This window comes from Aplysia californica, unplaced genomic scaffold, assembly GCF_000002075.1.
Source record: "Aplysia californica isolate F4 #8 unplaced genomic scaffold, AplCal3.0 scaffold00066, whole genome shotgun sequence".
NCBI classification, from domain to species: Eukaryota; Metazoa; Mollusca; class Gastropoda; order Aplysiida; family Aplysiidae; genus Aplysia; species Aplysia californica.
In genome coordinates, this window is record NW_004797336.1 from 764391 (window position 1) to 781841 (window position 17451).

Consider the following 17451-nt stretch of genomic DNA (forward strand, 5'->3'; position numbering starts at 1 on the left):
TATATATAAATAAAAGCATATGTGTGTATGTGTGCGTGCTGTGTGTGTGTGTGTGTGTGTGTGTGTGTGTTTGTGTGTGTGTGCATGTGTGTGTGCATGTGTGTGTGTGTGTGTGTAGAAAGGTGATGGGTTGGGGTGGTGTGTATGAGTTTGACCTGGGCTTTGTAGACTTAGGTAGATCAATTCGAATGCAGAACCTGAGAACACTTGAACCAATGGTTGGAGTGAAGAAGAAGGAAAAAAATAAGAAAAGAACGCAGATTCAGTGTACAGTAATATAGAAAGCCATACGTATCCATCTGAACATTTATGCATATTTATTGTATATTTGTGTGCGGGCGGGCGTGCTTGTGCGTGCGCTGTGTGTGTGTGTGTGTGTGTGTGTGTGTGTGTGTGTGTATGCGTGCGTTCGCGCGCGCATATGCGTTTGAATTGACTTTTTAGACATGGATAGATCAATTCGAAGGCGGAACACTGGGACTGATCGTTGGGGTGAAGTAGAAGGGCGATTGGAGCGAGAAAGAAGGAATGCTGCAGGGAAGATGGAAGGAGTAAGAAAAGAAGACTGATACAATGTACAGTAGCACTGAATGTCATACACGTGCATCTGCTGGTAAGCAGTGTCTACTTGTGATCTTTCTTCTTGTTTCTATTGACATAATGCGGGCGATTAGAGGGCGCCATGACTGGTAGTTCCTACTTCTTTACTTTCCCTCAGTTGTTTTTGTCTTTCTGTCTTACCTTTTTCCCAGCACTAAATGACCGTCATTGTGTCCACGTGCTTCTCTTTACTCAAACAAACTGTTGATTTTAGGACGCCAGCAAGTGTACGTCTGATACAATAGGATAATATAGACTCCAATGATTCTCCTATTGAAAGTTTGAGCAGTGTGTTTTCCCCAGTTTTCGCAACAAAAATATTTACTGCCTGGCATTTTTGCAAAGGTTTCTAAGAACTATACAATGGATATACCTTTTTTTTTTAGCTTAACCCAAGTTTCATTAGCACGATGTTGGTGCAACCGACGTCAAAGTGAGACAACGGCTAATGTTTGAATTTCCATGGCAGATCTTGAAAGAAGAAAGCATGAATTATTTTTAACTAGTTCTACAACCTGTTGTCATTTATGCAGGATAAAACCTTTTGCTAAAAGTGTGCCTTCTGCTGATTGTCGCTCTTTCCAAGTGGTGCTCTCACATAATGCATCTTCCAAGCGTGTTTGATTTATGTGTCTACTGTTATAATAACAGTTATTGCATTATGGATTTAGGTCATGCATTCCCTGCTCAAAATGATGAATTTGATGGGGATGTTTTAGAGGGCAATGACTTCCTGTTTTCCTCAGTTTCCTTTGAGTTGTTTTGAGTACATTCTCTTGTCTTTTAGGAGTGGTTTTCTTACCCCCTGTGATTAAATTGCTCGTGATAGCCTCCTGGTTTTCTGTCTTGAAAATTCTAAAATGCTTCTTCTGTATTTGGCCAACATCTGTAGAGAGAAGGATAGGGAGTTTGCTTTGCCTGCAAGAGATCTGTGAGCTTGTTTCCCACGTAGGGATGATATTTTATCGAGTGTCGACGTCTTGATGCTGGGGAATATATAGACTGCACAGCTGGGGTTGGCCCTGACAAGCAGGATTCAATTTGCCCACTTGTTAAATGATCTAAATTATATCAAAGGGGATACACAGCAAAGCAATCATTTCCCTTTTCATCACAGGAGGCTGTTTATTTTAATTTTTTTTAAATGCTTTAAAAACCTGTTTCAGGATGGATAAAGTGGGTCTACATAATTTGAGTAAAAGTGAATAAAAAGCTCCCCATCCTGGTCCTATGCTGAAATTCTGAAACATTATTGTTTCACAGGTCTCTGGCAGCCGCTTCTGCTATCTGTGGCACTCTGATTTGACTGCCCTTTGTCACCTATTAGACGCAGATGTTGCCTTTGACATTTGGCTTCTTGAATACTGCTATTGTTGTACTGAATCAGGGGTAAAATAAGCCTCTGGCCCTCGACTTATCGACTTACTGTCTGTGTTCCTGTTGCCCTCAGGTGCATGTTCTACCGAAAGAGCTGCAGCCTCCATTGATGTTTGCCCTGCCAGACAACACGCGGTTCAGTCTGGTGGACTTCCCTCTTCACCTGCCTCTGGAGCTGCTTGGGGTGGAGACCTGTCTCAAAGCCCTGACAGCCATTATGTTGGAGCATAAGGTGGGTGCAACACTACAGAGATGCTGATTTTCTGGATAAATCTGTAAACCCGTACACAATACACATATCACACTTTATATAAAAAAAGCTTCGAATCAATGTGCCCACATGTGTATTAGACAATATTATTATTATGATCTGTAAATTTTGAGTTCCTACACGTATCTTTCCTTGCCGCCGAAACGTTCTTAATTTTTCTTAATAGCCAGTTCGCATCTCGGTTTTCACTTTGATAAAAGTTTTACGGTGTTCGCAACTGCATAAGATCATATGAGTGCTGTGAACATGTAACTGTTTATTGTGACAATTGGTCCTGGTTATGCATACATTATCGTAGGGTATGGCAAGGGCTACCTGCTTTTAAAACAGTAAATATTTGTATTCCGTTGTGTGCCCATCACTTTTTATGTATTACCTTTTTTTGGGGGTTAATTTTCGTACATGTTGTGTTATGTTGCAGTACACAGGGACATCCAGATAGATGGGAGAGGGGATGAATATCTGCTTGAAAAGGGTGAAAAGAGGAAAGGGACACACACACACACTCACACACACACACACACACACACACACACACACACAAAAAAAGAACAGATTGTGGCAGGGCGACATCATAATGGGTTGCATGTAAGATGAAAATGTAATGTTTGGGTGTTGAAAAGGCTGTAGCATCGTTAATAGGAGTGCTGGTGAAAGTATTTGGTACAAATTGACTCTGTAAATTGACAGGAAACAAACGGTGATAAAGATATATCTAGACAGCAGTTTTGAATTCTTTTACAAGTGGTTGAGACTGGATTTGAAAGAAATGTATTTTTAAAGAACAACGGAAAAAATTGAATTGAGAATTGACTTTACAGGAACATTACTTTGTCCAAAATGTGTTTTTTAAAAATCCATATAAAAATATGTTGTTTATTATTATTGATTGTTGTGTATCTCTTTATTTATCATACCTTCATGTGGGGGAGGGAGGGGGTTGTATATAATTTATTGTCTCTCTCTGTTTTCTCACAGGAGGGGGGGGGGAGATGGAGATGAAGTATAATGTATAAAATGTTAAAACGTCATCACTTCTTTTCTCATCCTCTTTCCATATGTCCTGTCTTTGTGTAGGTGATCCTGCAGTCGCGTGACTACAATGCCCTGTCCATGTCTGTGATGGCCTTTGTGTCCATGCTGTACCCTCTGGAGTACATGTTCCCGGTCATCCCACTCCTGCCCACCTGCATGGCATCTGCAGAACAGGTGCGTCATTGCTTCTTTACTTTTACTTTTCCGATCCAGCGCCCATCTGGGTTCGAGCCCTTCGGCCTGCGCGTCATTGTTTCCTAACCAACATTTTTATCCAGCCCACCATGTCCTTGCTCTCATGTTTTTGAAAATATTGTACTTTACTGTTTATTGTTTTTGTTTTTTTATAATAAAGATTTATCTTGTTCCCTTGGCTATTATAACAAGTGCACTGCTGTCTGGTTTGTATAATGGTGTGCATTTAAGATGTAAGACTTACTTCAAATTACTTGTGAGAGGCTTTGAAATAGCGCTCAAATTGAGAACTCTTGATTTTCGTATTTTGTTTCTTGTCTCATTTTTGTAACTTATTTGCAGGGTAGGAACTAGGAAAGTGTGTTTGGAGAATCTCAAATGTTGCATGAAAGTGAACAATGAATTTCAAAAATTGCTCTCTTCTTCGTCGTTATTGGAATTTTTATGCTGTCCATCCTCCTGTATGTAACGTTTTTCTTTACATTTATGCTGCCCTACTGCGTACTTGTACTTGCAGTTACTTCTGGCACCCACTCCGTACCTAATTGGGGTCCCAGCCAGTTTCTTTGGCTACAAGAAAGATTTCCCTCTGCCTGACGACATCTGGCTGGTAGACTTGGATGGAAACAAGGTATATTGTGTGTTTGCGTTTGTGTGTGTGTTTGTAGGTGGGGGGGACGGAGGGTACGTGTTTTGATATTGTTAAAAAAAGTTGAATCATTTGCCAGTTGGAATTTAGTTCAGGTCTTTGTAGGTTCTGGCTTTTTATTCGTACATTGTCAAGTAAATTTAATGCCTTTTGACTGGTGAATGTCTTTGACAGTATCATTATAATGTTAAAAAAAAAAATGCGATAAGAGTAAGTGAAAAGTGGGTGTTTGTACAGGTAATTGTCTTGGACAGCTGGCTATTTGAGCAGATTTAACTGTATTTAGAGGTGTCAACTATCTGTTATTAGCTGCTCTTCCATAAGCTGACATATGCCTTTTTAAAAATTCACAGCAGTTTAGAGAAAAAGAGTTGTTGTTTTTTTGTCAGCATAACCATTTAAAAATGGAGTGTTTCCAAAATTTGAATTTTTGATTTATTCAAGAACTAGTCATAGTTTCACTTTGATTTTTTCGCACAAGTAGGGTAATTGATCAGGCTATTGATTTAGTGAATGAAAAAATTTGGAGTCAAAATTGATAAAAGGCGTTTTGTCAGCTTACGGCAGTGCTGATGTCACAATGTCCTCTTCTTTTTGTAAGACACGAACACTTACCTCTGGGAAATGTCACATTTAAAAAACTCAGGTTTTCTTGTATGATCAGTGGAGTCTGTTCAGGAATGTCAGGAATTTTTTGTTTGTTGTTTCCTCCAGATCATTGCCCCGCCCGCTGCTGAGACGTTACCTCCCCTACCCGAACCAGAAGGGACAGCTCTCAAGACGCATCTGAAACAGGTGAGCGTAGAATGTTTAGGGGTGATGCTTTTTCACATATATGTGGATGTCGTAGCTCTCTAATATTCCTTACTTCTTGTCTTTGTGTCACAATTTGAGTCCTATTTAAACATGTGTGTGACAGTACTGTGAAAACTATTATGGGTTGTAACCAGCTCCTGATAGATTTCACGAGAAGATGATTGAAAGTTGGTAGGTCGCACTTCCTTTCAACTGCCAGAATATTTCTGTTTGTTGTCCTTTTTACAATCACATAGCCAATTAATATCGTGTGGTAGTGCTTGTCTTAAAATCCGTATTTGTTTTTTTTAAAAAACCCATTACTCGGTTGATAAATGATAATGAAAATAATAAAATAGCATGATTTGTATAGCGCATATCCCCCTTCTTCAGCATGGTCTGTGCTCTTTACAATCTATATTAGTACCCTGGCAGACCCAAGAACACTGAAGCATTCTTGTCTTCCCTGGAAGCATGCAGTGCAAGCAGCTTATTAAGCACTCAAACACTTAGAAACTGACAAGAAATGATTTCCTGTTTCTAGTGAACTGTCTTGCAGAGCATCTAAGGCAGAGTTGGTAAAGGGTTGAATGTTTTTTTGCTCAAATAAGTTTTTCAGTTTAAGGTCTTTAGCTAGTTTATGATTTCGGAAGTTATTGTATTTGTGTATGTATATATGTGTGTGTGTGTGTGTGTGTGTGTGTGTGTGTGTGTGTGTGTGTGTGTGTGTGTGTGTGTGTGTGTGTGTTGGGGGGAGGAAGGGGGAACCTATAGAACTCAAATCTCTGAAATATTACTGGTCTGTTATAATAACATGCTCGATATTGTTATTCAACAAGTCGCACACACACCAACACGTACACATACTTGAACACACACATACGCACACTCACTCACATACGCACACTCACTCACACACACACACACACACACACTCATGTGCACACGCACACAGACACACACACATACACACACACTTGTGTATACATGAATTTGAAAAGTTTTGAGATTTCACTCACATCTAGCACTGCGCTTTGCACATATTACTAGCTTAGCTATTTTTTTTTTAAGAATGTTTTTGTACAATGCTGCTTTGGGGTTTTTTCCCCCTAGAAATTGAGTGGCAGAATGTTATTGTTTGTAATAATCAATAACAATATACTGGTTGAGGTTAGAAATAAAATAATGTATGTGTCATAGAAAGTTAAAGTAATTTTGAATCACTCTGTACAGACTGAAATTGAAGTGATAGTTTATAGCCTTGTATCTCTCTTTCTGTCATTTTCCACTTCTCAACAACTTTTCTTGTGCGTCTTTTTTGTAGATAGATATGTTGATTTACATTTCTACTCAACTGCATTTATCTCCTCATGTTGCTGTCGTTGTTGAAAATCTTGGAAGTTACCAAGAAGTTGCACATTTTTCATATGTGCTGTACTGTAACTGTGTTCGGATACACAGACTTTGCACCTGTTCTTTGAATTTTTTAAATTTCATCCTGCGGCGCAAGCTTCCATGTAACACGTTTCAACCGATAGATGAATACTTATTGCATTATGCGGTGGCTTTTAAAGACAAGCGGGCTGTCCCTGATTTTGGGGGTTTCCAGAAATCTTGACCTTCACCAAAAGTGGGCATTGTTCTACGTATAGGAGAAGTCTGATTTCATTGGTGTGTATATTTGTTTGATGATAGAGAAAACTCTCCTTGACTTTCATAGAAACTGAACAAGGGGCAAAAATTTTACCCTCGATTTTCTCACAACTGCATTTTTCGGGATAGCCCCCTTATGCTTAAACGCAACCATGTAGTTTTTACACTAACTGTTCTTCTGGAGCAGATGGTTAGTTTACATTCTTGTGCTGTCTGTTCCTTTTTCTTTTCCATGTTACAATTTTCTCTAACTTTTTTGTGATGAGATGTGTTTGCTTTTGCACCTTAATCCTTGACACGTCTACAATATTTCTGATGAGGAAGTCACTTTCACTTGAACTGTTAGAAGAATTTTTTTTCAGCTAAAATATAGATTGTTTTTATTGAGTTGGTGCTGCTTATCAGACAGTGTTTGTGTTCAAGCATATATGTGAATGCTTATGTGTTTTGTGTTTGTTGTGTTCAGGTATTTATATGCATTTTATGCCCATTAACTTTAATTTCTCAACTTGTTTTTATGTTGTTTCCAACTTCAGAAAGTTTGTGAGCACAAGGTAAATGATGGATTTTTTTGTGGAACCTTTTCTAACCCTGTAGAATGGGAAGCAAACTTGTCATGTGAAAGGCTTGGGATTAACTCTTTTAGTCTTCATGATTTGCTCAAAGTTTTCCAAATTTCTTTACTTACTGTTGTTTGCCGAGGTGTTCATGTGCGCATCTTTTAAGGCATGGGTTCTCAAAATTCACTACACAAGACCCACCTGAATGTTTTTAAAAAAATAGATCTCAGACCTTACTTCTTAATATGTTGAAAGGTGAATAAATGAAAACACAATCTGAATTACTGATTTGCTGACCCATTAGATTCTTGTATCTGAGCACACCCTGAACCCGTTGAGCCCTGGGCTCCTGATCCTAATTTAGTCTAAATTCTGGCATCCCAAGTTACCAGGGTTCAGGGAGACAGTCCTTCACCGTGAAAAAACCCAGCTCTGAACTTGATCAAAACATGTGTGAAAGGGTGCGAACATGTTGGTATCCCATATTAGCATGTTGACAGAATCTAGTGTTCTGATTGTTCGGAAATTACAGCCTTCTTCCTGAAAAATCAGCATTTTTTCCTCACGACGGTAAACTTGTGCTATGGATTATTGTTGCCAAAGTGAGCCACTGGTGTACCGGTGCTACGGGCTCTAAAGGTTAAGCCACAGCCCACTTGTGTAGGAGCATTGGTTTTGGTAGAATGAGTTCAAGCTGGTATAATGGTTTCCTTATGTAAGTGAACATGTGTCTGTTTTTTTCGAATGTATCCTCCACAGTTATGCTAGCAACATTCTCAAGTCTGTTCTATAATTAATTATGACACTATCATGGAGATTCTTTTATCGTTGGAAAAGATTTGATATTCAGACACATTGTTAATTTCCCTCTGTTGAGGGAAACATTGTGACTTCTAGGTTGAGTGAGATGCTCCGAAAGGGAAATTTACCCAGCTCCATGTATTTTGATATTCTTTGCCCTTTCAGGTGAAGTAATTATCTTTACTTTCGCAATCTACGTGCTTTGATTCTGAGTAGATTTTTTGCTGATAAAACTCTTCCAATGATGTGATCTAGTTAGATCACAGATCTCTGTCAATATGACCAAAAGCTACTGTTTTTTGGGGTTTTTTTTTCAATTTTCCTTAAGCACTTGCTGTAGTGTAACTGATGATTGATGGTACTCACTGATAATCTACAGTATTTTGTGTTTTTGTTCTGTGATGTCTACAAAAGTTCATTTACAGGGAAAGAAGTATAATTTTTAAAGAATGTCTGTATGAAAAGCCCAGCCTCGGGCCTTTTGGATGGCCCCTCTTCCCTAAAATATCTGTTAACACTCAATAGCTTTTTTAGTGGCAGGTCATAATATCTTTTTTGAATCTCTTTCTAGAGTTAGACTGACTAATCTAACAGCATGTATCTAGGTGGTTGCCTGATAAGTACTTCAAAAGTTTCTAATATTCAAAAAAAATATTGTTTTGTTTCTTCCTTTCCGAATGCTAGAATACAATTAGGCTGACCAGTCTGACCAGTTGCTCGATCAAAAAAACTCATTTTCTCATATGTGTGGTGTCCGGATACAATGAAACAATTTTAAGATTGAAAACTGCTACAACTTCCTCAAACTCCATTCTTTTTTTCGGTGAGATGGAGGAAGCAGATTTTCACTGATTTCTCAGGTCACATCTGTTGAAGAGTACCTCTGAAAAAAAAAGCTTGAAAAGAACATTTCTGCAAAATTTTGGCATTTCTTTATTACAATTATCATATAATGAAATGGAGACCAAAGCAAAGCAAAAAAATGATTATGATGTGGATTCACTTTTAACCAAGCTGGTGTTGTATGGTTTTGAGCAGTGTCTCAGTTAAAGGCTGTGCATTAGTATGTTAACCACCACACAATCAGTGTGTGTTATCCCAGGCCACCTCACAAATATCATCACTTTTTTGTTTTTCTAATGGCTTAAGAAGAGTCTGATATATTGACTGATTTGCTGCCAGCTGTAATGACGAAATGCTTTGCCTCCAAATGATTTTGACTTTGTATAGTAGGACATTAAAATTCTGCAAATGCAAACACTAAATTCATTTCTTTTACTTTTCACTTACAAGTTCTCTCTTTCCCCATCCCTCTCCCTCTCTCACTCACAAAATTTGAAGCCAGCTCTCCTGTGTTTTTTTTCTGCATCCTCTCAAAAGATAATTGGTAAAAAGTATTAAACAATGGGAGTCATGGTGCAATGATAGTTTCTATCAATACATGGTAATTTTTTCTCCTCCGTGATGTCTAATCTATGAGATGTATCTCAAATACGGACCACCCCACCGCAGAGTGACATGTGTCATTGGAGTGATAGAATCAAGTTCTGAAATATATGTAGAGTTTTTTATTTATAGATACCACAGGGCCTGTAAAGTGTACGGTTTTATCCCCATGATTGAAATCTGCTCTGACATTTAGTCTGCGAGTGACGTGCGTGTCATTGGAATTAAGGAATCAAGCTCAGAAACATGTGTAGACTTTTTGTTGTTAAAAGTATCACAGGTCCTTTAACCCTTTTGGAGCTATACCGGCCTAAACTGGCCGTCCTGTCATGTTGCCATATTGGCTTTTACCGGCCTGAGACACCCACCCTTTAGTGCTGGCTTAGAAATAAGAACTTTCCACTCTAGATTTAGATGCTGACGTCTTTGATCTTTATAAGTGAAATTTCATTGAAGTATGTCACTTAGATCAAAAGCAAAAGCAATTTCTGTGCCACCGCCCCTGACCCTCTGGAAAACACTGAAATAATTTGGTTCTGGAAGCCATCAGCTTTCTGCCATTTTGGTTCACCTGTGCTGACCTGCTGAAATATTTATGGTGCGAAGAGGGTTAAAGTGTAGGATGTTATCGCCATGATTGAAATCTGCTGCTTTGACATTTACTGTGAGAGTCACGTACTGAATGTATTGGCAGTATTGCAATTTTTTTGCTAATCACGGGGTGTGTATGAGTCAATGAAATGTCTTGTCTGCTGACGAGACAAATTGATGTTTACTGAGACTCCTCAATCAATGGCGTGCAGACATAACATTTTGTAACTTGGAATTATAACTATTACTGTCATATTTCTCAAGGTCTTGATAAAATATTGAAATGCCAGTGGTTCTTTTCTTTAAAAACATTTTAAACACATGTTTTCAGTTTTTAATTTTTTGTTTGTTTAGCAAAATTCACCGATAATGTATTTATTTTTGGAATTGGGACATTGATTATGAGCTTAGACCATCCTTTTGATTTCAAACATTTAAGCTTTACTTGGCTGCAATAGCTTTAGTAAATTTGTTTCCCAGAACTTGATAGTGGCACTTTTTAGCATTTTGCTTTTCCTCTGGCATCGTAGTTTTATTTTGCATTACCATCAAAGTGCAGCAAAATAGTGAATCTTATGTGATTTCATTTATGAAGTGCTTGATGCTCTTGGCAATTTCGTATATATGATATCATTTTAACTATTTCAAAGATATTCTTTACTTGTAAAGCATTCAAACATCAGACGTCTATCAAAATTTTCAAAATTTAGAAGGCTTACTGCTGACCATTTATTTTAGAATAAAATCTCCTTGTAAAAAAAAAATACACATTTTTTATTTTTGCACTTATCATTTCTCTATTCTACACAGTTTTTGGAACAAGTGGAATTTTAATTTTGTTTCTGAAATCCGCAAATTTTGTTTTCCTTCCTGGAAAAAAAAATGATTGTCATAGTTTCTGTAAATGTTTTTTTTTTCTTCAAACTCTTAAAAGTTAACAATTTATTATCTGCCAGGTTTAAAAGTGTTTATGAGGAAGTGCCGGGCAGAGTAGTACATTTTTAGGTGGTTTACAGTACAGACTCCAGCATGTTTGAGATTTTTGTGATTGAGAAAGGAAATAGAAGTGGGAGAAATTTTTTTTCAAACACTTGTAGTACTCAAAATCATCTTAAGTTGATAGAAATTGGGAATTTGGACTTGAGATTTGACCTGTTATATGAGGTATTGTAATATTTTTAAATTAAAAAAAGATTATTTGCTTTTGCTTTTTGCCAGAATGTTTTCTTTCTTCTGTTGATTCTTTACACAAAGAAAGGAAAAATAAAAGGAAACAAAAGTCTTGGGTTTCGTGTACCTACAAGGTTATAATGATTTAAAGAGAAGACTGTTCTTGTTGTAAATAGCTGGAGAATATAGGAGTCTTATAGAAGTCTAGAGAAGAGGGCTGTTGAGGGTTTTTTGGGGGGGGATTCCTCATTTGCCATGTTGATACCTTCTTGTGGTGTGACACAAGACTGCCACGAACATTGCTACAGTTTTATATTATTCTCTGTTGAACCTTATATTTTAACTTTTCTTTTTTTGCCTTATTAATTTGCATGATTTGACTTGGGTATTGGTTGCTTTGCACTAACTTTCCATTTTGCCTTCACCACCCTGCCCCTTTTTCCCTTTTCTTTTAACTTCCTGCCTACCATTAATCGCGGACGGGCACTTTCCACTTGTGCACAATGCACGCACCCGCTGTGGGTAAAGGCTCTTGCTAGCATGAGCATGACACCTCAGCCAATCAAAAACCTGGATGCTCTTGCACAGAACCCCGAACTATGGCAGCGTCGCGACAGCTTCACATCACAGACGGGCTTCAATCCTCTTATCTACGGCAACGATGTCGACTCTGTAGATGTGGCCACTCGGGTGGCGATGGTGAGTGATTAGTGCTGATCTCTTTCAGGTTCTGTTGCTGAAACCTTTGAGAAGTCAAGGGTGTTTAAAAATTTTTCCTCATCTAACAGTGTCAGACCGTGGAAATCTGATTCAAAGTGACTTCCTGAGTACAGCCTGATAACTTTTGACTTCTGGCTAAATTTGTTAGATGTAGGAACAAGTTCCCTGATTTCTTGATGAAGGTGTGGAGGGGGAGTAGAAACTGAATTGCAAAAGTCTTTCATTACATGCTGGATGTATAATGTAAATTCAATCAGTGACAAATTTTTCTTTCTGCAGTTCTTCAGCATTTTAAAAATATATTTTTTTAGCGGAAGAAGGAACTTGGTATACAGTTGGTACATGCCTTTGAAACAGTGTATTGTCTCTCTCGTCTTTGTTTTATCTTATCCATTGTCTTTGTTTTCATCATCCTGAGTCGGCTTTATGCAGTTGCGAGCTCCGTAAAACCTTCTACTATAAAACATTTTTTTTAATGAGTCGGCTTTTGACCCGGGGGGGGGAGACTAGCTTTGCATAAACCTACCTGCTAGTGAGATGCCACTCATACAGAACCATTTCTCTGGTGCAAAGGCGACAACTCTTTCTTCTGTCCAGTGCTCCTTTATGCTGTTGTGTCTACTGAAGGTCAGTCTAGTCAGCATAGGGCTTGCCTTTTCAAAAATCTGTCATCATCTAGTAGGACGTAAAACTCGTTAAAGAACAAAACTGAAACAAGCCTTCAAGAGTTTTATAGCAATTGCAACACAATCGGGTAAAATAAGTTCCAAAGATTAGAGGTGTTACTAGAGGAAAACATACATAGAAAAGAAATAGGAAAGATAAGTACAATAGATATTTGATTGGAAAGGAAAAAACTACACCAGAGCACCAGCCAACCACTCAGGCCTTCACACCAAAATGTTGTAAAATTGCAGTTCCACATAGCTAAGCAGGTGCTCTGATATTCTCACAGGTACAGTAGTGTAAACTGTCGTTTGTCATGTTATTACTCATGAATGCAGCTGAGGCAAAAAACTGGATTGACCACTTTCCCTACCATTGTCCAGGTGCGATTTTTCAACTCTCCCAACACACTGGGCAACTTCACGGAGCACACTCGCACGCTGCGCCTGTACCCAAGGCCTGTGGTAGCCTTCCAGCTGTACAGCTTTCTCAAGTCTCGCAGCGAGAGGACATTGTTCACTGCCAAACTTGCCCGCACTCAGGTGAGTCTTTTGGTAAAAGTAAAATATATAGCCCCCCCTACTTGACCTAGTGTGTAACACCCAGGGTTACTGTTGTAAGGATCATAGTAGGGTTGTAACTATGTCTTACGAGAATAGGAAACTGTAGAATCACGATGCTCCATGATATGTCGGCAGGCTTTACCTTACTATTTCTAGTCTTCTTCCTAGAGAAGATCTGCTGTCTTTGAAGTTTGCAGTACGCGTCACACCAGTATACATTTTCCTCATTTTGGCAGGCTTCAGGAAAAGGGGGCTTTGTCATTAAAGAAGTAACATGATGCCTTATTACCATACTGTGATGAGAGTTTAGTTAGACATTTACACTTACTGAGTGACTGACTTTCTGGTCAGGCTGTGGAGTACCTGTCCGAGTGGTCACTGTGCCCAACCAACCTGGTGTACCAGCGTGTCCAGACGGCCGTTTACGACCCGAGCCTCATCGGCGACAAGCCCAAGTGGTACGCTCAGCAGCTGCAGCCGGTGGAGTTCCACGTCTACGACAATGCGTCTTCCCTCGGGGCGGCCATCACGTCGGTGTCGGAGGTGCACAGCGACGACAACCCGACTGACGAGAGCGGCAGCGACAGTGATGGGGCGGAGAGTACCAGCTCGTCCTACTCCTCGCTCAGCGATTTTGTCTCGGATTTGTTCAACAGTGATATCCGAGGAGAAACACCTTGTAAGTAGCTGGGAAATTGGTAATAGAAGCTTGTTCCACGTATTTCTCTAACCTCCTCAGGAATCGGATGACTACACTTCTTAAAACTATAGGAAATCACTTGAGATAACTTGTCTTTCTTTAACAGCATGTGGATTGTAAAAAATTGTCTACTTCACGAATACTTGTTTTTGGTTATATTTTACTGCTGAAATCTTACTGTAGGGGCTATTGAGATATTTTAAAATCTGAATTTGGCTGTAGAATTATTTTTTTGACCGCACATGACCGTAATATTTTTGACATGTCTTAGAAAGCCTTACACAAAGGCATACGAATTGTAAAAAGTATATCATACATACAAAGGAAACGTCAGGTCTGGGTTCATAACAGTTTTGGGCCATGACCTAAGTAGATGGTCTATGTTTCCCCTGTTGAATGAAGAGGTCATAGAAAATTGTGATTGGCTGTATAGTTTTTAGAAATGTGGCAGGTCAGGTTCATTTCTTGGAGTCACGACACACCTCCATTTTGCTGCTTGAGTTAGATGAACTCGTTTTGCTCTGTGACCCTCTCTCTGATTTGTTGCTGTTATGTGGTTTGTGCGCACCATTTTGTGAGAATAGTTTAGGTACTTACATCTGTTTAATAGAAACACATTCACACGCACACACATGCACACACACATGCGGACACACACACATATACGCACACACACACGCACACATACACACTCACATACGTGGGATCTATGGGATAAAGCACTATATAAATGCAATCTATTACTATTATTACATACTCGGCTCTCTCTCCCTCGCTGTGTGTCTCTCTCAGTTAAGAAATGAAACACTTTTAAATCTATATCTCCAAAACAAGCCGCGTGTATCAGTTTGTGCGTTTGCCTTTTGACGACTTTAACACCACTAACAAAGCATTTTGACTTCCTGCATTTTTTGCACCCCACCAAGACACAGGCCCGAGGTTTGTGAAAGTTCAGACTTTTAGACGTTAATAAACTTCATTATAAAAGGGCCATTTCTTCTTATTTTATATAAGTTTGTTTAACAACATAACATGAGTCTATATTAATGGAAACAGTCCTTGATTTATTTCATTCAAGCATTATTTGCTCCAGGAAGTTTAGATTTACATGACTTCAACTTCACTTTGACTCCCTTGTTATCCTCTTCACTCATACTTTTCCATCTCATTTCCCCTGGGGACTTGAAACAGGGGATTCCGTCAGGGATGATGTTGGAAGGTTTTTGTATGAACTCAGTTGGGTTGCAATTGAAAAAAACCCAACCCAAAACAATAGAGGGCGCCTTTCTAACCAACTCTTCTGTTTTAAAAAAATGCACAAAGCCATAGGCACACCCAGCAGCAAGCATGATAACAGCATGACTAGCTCGTTTGTCCCCCTCCCCCCCTGTCCTGTAACTCTCTAACAGCGTTTGCCCCCGAGATGCAAATCCTGGCGGTGGACGAGGCCAAAGTGTACTCCCCACCGGACAAGCTCCACCTGCCGGAGGCTCCCTCCACCAACAGCGACTCGGCCCTCTCCCTGCAGGAGGACAGCGACATGAGCTCCTCCGCCTCCTCCAGCCCCTCCTACAGCCACGATGGCGGGGATCGGCAGGTGGGTCTCCAGACAGGCGGTGGCTCCGTGAAGAGGTGTAGGAAGAAAGACAAAACAGCCTTGTTTTTCTTTGTTCGTGAAGAGAATTTAATAATAATAATAATAATGATAATAATCACAATCGTAATAATATTAATAATAATCACTTCAGAATCCATTCTGTGTCCAGGGAAGTTAATAATAGTAATGATAATAATAATAGTTATAATGATATTGTCAGCTTTACTTCTCTTTTCATATTGAATTTTATTTAATGAAAGTAATATATAATTTAAATTTTTTATGTATACCTGCGTGTGTCCTGTATTGCCAAGAAAAATTTCCCTCTGGGATAGTAAAGTATTATCTCATCGTATCTTATCTTAATAATAGTAATAATAAATAATAATAATAATTATTGTTATATTTTTATAGCATGTCCATGATCAACAGCATGCCCTATGCGCATTACAACTATTATTACCCCAGCAGACCCTAAAACACTCTGAAACATTCTCTGTAGCATACAACAGCATGTCAGATGTAAAACCATATATTACGCCACAGTACTTCACGGTACATTTGTTATGGCATCACATCCCAATATTCTGCACAGTGCTTTAAAACACCGCTTCATTCATATTGTGCAATGTGTGAGTGGTTGGAGGGTGCCTATGATAGGTCTTACTTCCTTTCTTTGCCTCTTTTGTTTCTATCTATCTGTCTTGCTTCATCCCTGCTCTATATGATGGTTTTGTGTTAATGTGCTTCTGTGTACTTAATGAACAAAATAAACAATATTGTGAAATATCTTAAAAATACATATCGCATCACAAGACTAAAAATCTTTATAATGTACAGAGTGATTGAAGACGAATACGCCAGAATCATCACGCAGTATTTAAAAAAGCAATAGACAACTCTAGCTTAGGAACCTGCGTTTTATATTCCTTCAAGTTTTTATTTCATGTTTTAAAAGTGCTCAATGTGGCCATTACCGGCTCCACAGACACCATAAAGCTGATACATTCCTCCCAAACATGCCTCAGGATGGCTTGCTCCATCATATTGATTGTAGCTGTTATTCGATCTATCACGTCATCTATATTTCCTGGGAGTGGTGGAAAATGAACTCTGTCTTTAACATACTCCCACAAAAACTGGGTATTTAGTGTACTGCAAGCAGATTCGAATGACTTATAATAATAATAATAATAATAATTGCATTTATATAGCGCATATCCATGCTCAAGTGCATGCTCTACGCGCTTTACAGCTGTCATTACCCTAGCAGACCATCTGAGAACACTCAGAAACATCCGCAGCTTCCGCAGAAGCATACAGTGCAAGCTGCGGATTTCACGCGCTCAAACACTATCAAACTGACAAGATCGTTCACTGTCTATAGCCGGGTACCCATTTCCACCTGGGTGAAGTGAGGAAAATTTGTGCAAAGTGCCTTTCCCAAGGACACAACGTCGGGCCCCTGACGGGATTCGAACTCACGACCTTACGGTTGCGAGTCCGAGAGCCTAACCACTAGGCCACCGACTTCATTTCTAAAGTGGAGCACCGTCCCATTGGCATCTCGGGGTTCGAGCTCATCTGAATGAAAACATGCCTCAGCAGTAGATAAGCAGGAGAGGTGTTAAAGACCTCGCTTTCTACGCTTGGCCTGTCAAATCTCTGGACCTCATTATTTATGACTTTTTCTAGTGAGGGCATGTTAAAGACGAAGTTTATGTTCTCTCACTTCCACCAAATATCGATGACATGAAAGATCAAATAACAGTTACAATTAACATGGTGAACCGGGACATTCTGGGGCGCGTTCAGGAGGAATTGTCATACCGGCTTGATGCTGTCTATGCTGCCTGTAGTGGCCACATTGAGCATTTTTAAAACGTGAAATTTAACTTGAAGATATGTACAACACATGTGTCCAAGCTGGAGTTGTCTATTATTTTTCATTTTTGAAATATCATATGATGAATTTGGCGTATTCTTTTTTAATCACCCTGTATTATAGTGGCATATCATATTAAACGTCTTGTATCATATGTCAGTATTTACCGCCCAGGTA

The 17451-nt window shown here is 39.1% G+C and overlaps 1 protein-coding gene across 7 annotated transcripts in view; it reads left to right on the forward strand.

Annotated features, from left to right (window-relative positions):
* Nucleotides 1–17451, forward strand: part of LOC101849356 (MAP kinase-activating death domain protein) — a 94128-nt gene that overhangs the window by 30538 nt on the left and 46139 nt on the right. For 5 of the 7 annotated variants that reach the window (XM_035968520.1, XM_035968526.1, XM_035968521.1 and 2 more), the window contains exons 4-11: nucleotides 2051–2209; nucleotides 3326–3457; nucleotides 3996–4109; nucleotides 4842–4922; nucleotides 11672–11842; nucleotides 12913–13071; nucleotides 13444–13771; nucleotides 15202–15389. In XM_035968520.1, the coding sequence (XP_035824413.1) occupies nucleotides 2051–2209; nucleotides 3326–3457; nucleotides 3996–4109; nucleotides 4842–4922; nucleotides 11672–11842; nucleotides 12913–13071; nucleotides 13444–13771; nucleotides 15202–15389 (1332 nt within the window). Of the gene's footprint in view, nucleotides 1–2050; nucleotides 2210–3325; nucleotides 3458–3995; nucleotides 4110–4841; nucleotides 4923–7111; nucleotides 7130–11671; nucleotides 11843–12912; nucleotides 13072–13443; nucleotides 13772–15201; nucleotides 15390–17451 lie in introns of all 7 variants that reach the window. The other 2 variants (XM_035968523.1, XM_035968524.1) reach the window with 2 other exon arrangements.